This window comes from Melanostigma gelatinosum (genome assembly GCF_949748355.1).
Source record: "Melanostigma gelatinosum genome assembly, chromosome: 8".
Taxonomy (NCBI): domain Eukaryota; kingdom Metazoa; phylum Chordata; class Actinopteri; order Perciformes; family Zoarcidae; genus Melanostigma; species Melanostigma gelatinosum.
Window position 1 is genome coordinate 27549968 of NC_136641.1, and position 2500 is coordinate 27552467.

Below are 2500 nucleotides of genomic sequence, written 5' to 3' on the forward strand. Positions count from 1 at the left end.
CTGCAGCTGCTCCTCCTGTAGATGATTAAAGCTGCATTCTCTCTGGTGTCCACCAGGGGGCGACTCCTCTGGTTGTATAGAAGTCTATAGAAAATGACTCTACTTCTCTCTTGATTTATTACCTCAGTAAACATTGTAAACATGAGTTTATGTCTCAATCTCTAGTTTCAAGTCTTCTTCAATACAGCATGATGTTCATTTAGTACATTATGGTCCATTTAGAGTCACACAGACCATAAAGCAGGGGATGCTTTAGGGCGGGGCTACATGCTGATTGACAGGTCTCTACCAGAGACGTATACGGCGTCTCTACGTCACTCCTCCTCAGTCCAGATATTAATAATAATTATAATTTTACTTAATTTAACAGATGATCTGCAGCAGCATTGAGGAAAACATGTTTTTATGTTTTATTCGTTTTTGTCTCAAACCTCCATCGATCTGGTTTTGTCTCTGCAGGAGATCAAGGACACGGTGGACGGTCAGAGGATTCTAGAGAAGAAGGGAAGTGCAGCGGTGAGTAAATGTTTATCAGACGGACAGACGAATGACTCAGGAAGTGTATCATTTTAATAGAGATGAGTGAGACAGAATATATTTAAGAGCAACCGTGCATGAAAAGTAATAATTAAAGCTGCGAGCAGCGATGAACGGGCCCTCGCCGTGTGCGCGGCGGCGTGCCGGCGGGACTCCGGCCTGCGCGTCCGAGAACATCCGCGACCGTCGGACGTCCGCTGAAAGAACTTTGGAGGAGGAAGATCAGAGATGCTGTGGAGGGAGACGCCACAATGACACCATCTTCACGAGGTTGCGCACAGGAAAGCAGCCTGTCCAGAGACCCGTGGATTCCAGCTCTGGCTTCATCCAGATCCTCTGCTGCTGTGAACAGGTCCACTGGCTGACTTCATGCTCGTAGCCAGGGAGCTGTGGAGGAGGACGGGTGGGGACAGCTCACGGCCTGGGTGATGGCTCACCTAGTCAGACAAGAATAAACGGCGCGAGACGTGTTTAATCCCGCGTGGACCGCCTGGTGCCGGAAATGACGCTTTGCAAACAGTCCGAGGCTTCCTGAGTCCTCTGCCTGGCGCTACAGAACGCGTGCGTCGTGTTGCTCTGTGTCAAGCGTCAACCACGTAGTGTAAAAGTCACGTATATCGGATGCCGTTTGTCAGAAAACGCAGATTTCCTTTCGCCAGCAGGTGGCGCTGTGAGAACTAGTGAAAATAAGCTTGTAGACACCCTCAGGCCGTGAGTGTTATCAAGCATGTGAAGTTTGAGACCGTTTGGAACAAGTGCAGCTGAGTTACATCAGCTTTTTTCATGGGGAATCACATAAAGTAGCCGCCCGCTACGACTAAACGATGAGGTCAAACGTAAAGCTTTTAATAACTTTTAATCACAACGGTCTTGACATGGTACTAGAAAAATTTAAAGTGGATCTGATGAAATCCCTAGGAGGAGTTCGTTAAAGTATAGCGACTAGAAACAGGCCGAAATCGATGGAAAAATGACACATAAATCAAAATTCCCGACTTCCGGTCGGGTTTAGAGCATGGTCCCAAGAGACTTATGTTTAAGTCTACATAGGATACATCAGCCTACCAACTTTCATACATGTAGCTCAAACGTAGCACTGGGGCTGCTCTTTCGAAATATTGTAGGGGGCGCTATAGAGGCAATTTAAAACGGACAAAACATACACACTATGTCTTCCTGTGACCTACGACACATGTACAAAGTTTCATGAGTTTTTGAGCATCCCAACACACTAAACCATCAGCTTCCTGTTTCATGAATACGATGCGTTGCAACGGGACAGCATTCAACGAAAGCGCACAATATTCATGATGATGCATCATCAATGTCTTCAGGCTATCCTTACCCAAATTTGAGACTCATCAGGTCATCAGGCTAGGAGGAATTAAGAAAGGTATAAAATATGACATTTCCTTTAGCCAGTAGGTGGCGCTATGAGTTATTGAATTTTTTTCAATTTAAATATGTTCAAGCTTGAATGATTATTATGCATAAGAAGTTTTGTGCGGATTGCATAATGTACCTTGGAGTTATAAGAACTTATAATAATTAATTTTTTCCAAAACAGTGAGGCAAAATGGCCGCCACGCCACGTCAAGGTTCTTCGATGAAAGCGCGAGATTTTGATAACTTTTAATCACAAAGGTCTTAAGAGCATCCTGAGCAAAGGAGAAGTTGATCGCATGAATTCTCTAGGAGGAGTTCGTTAAAATGCGAAGGCTGAAATCTGCAAAAACTGGCAAAAAGGCCAACTTCGTGGGTTTGCTGTAGCGCCCCCTAGTGGTTGAATGCAAAACAATTCTCAGGGTATGTTACAGCATGCGATGTGCACATATGCTGCAAGTTTTGGAATTTTAGGCCCAACGGTTGAGAAGTTATGTGTATTGATATTAAGCCACGCCCCTAAGAAGTTTATTGGTCCATATCTTGTAAACGCTAAGAGGTATCAGAAAGCTTTTAATAA

The 2500-nt window shown here is 44.7% G+C and overlaps 1 protein-coding gene across 3 annotated transcripts in view; it reads left to right on the forward strand.

The window, feature by feature from the left end:
- The window catches only part of gripap1 (GRIP1 associated protein 1), a 34897-nt gene that overhangs the window by 25483 nt on the left and 6914 nt on the right, over nucleotides 1–2500 (forward strand). For all 3 annotated transcript variants that reach the window (XM_079274069.1, XM_079274071.1, XM_079274070.1), the window contains one exon: nucleotides 460–516. In XM_079274069.1, coding sequence (XP_079130195.1) covers nucleotides 460–516 — 57 coding nt within the window. The remainder of the gene's footprint in view (nucleotides 1–459; nucleotides 517–2500) is intronic.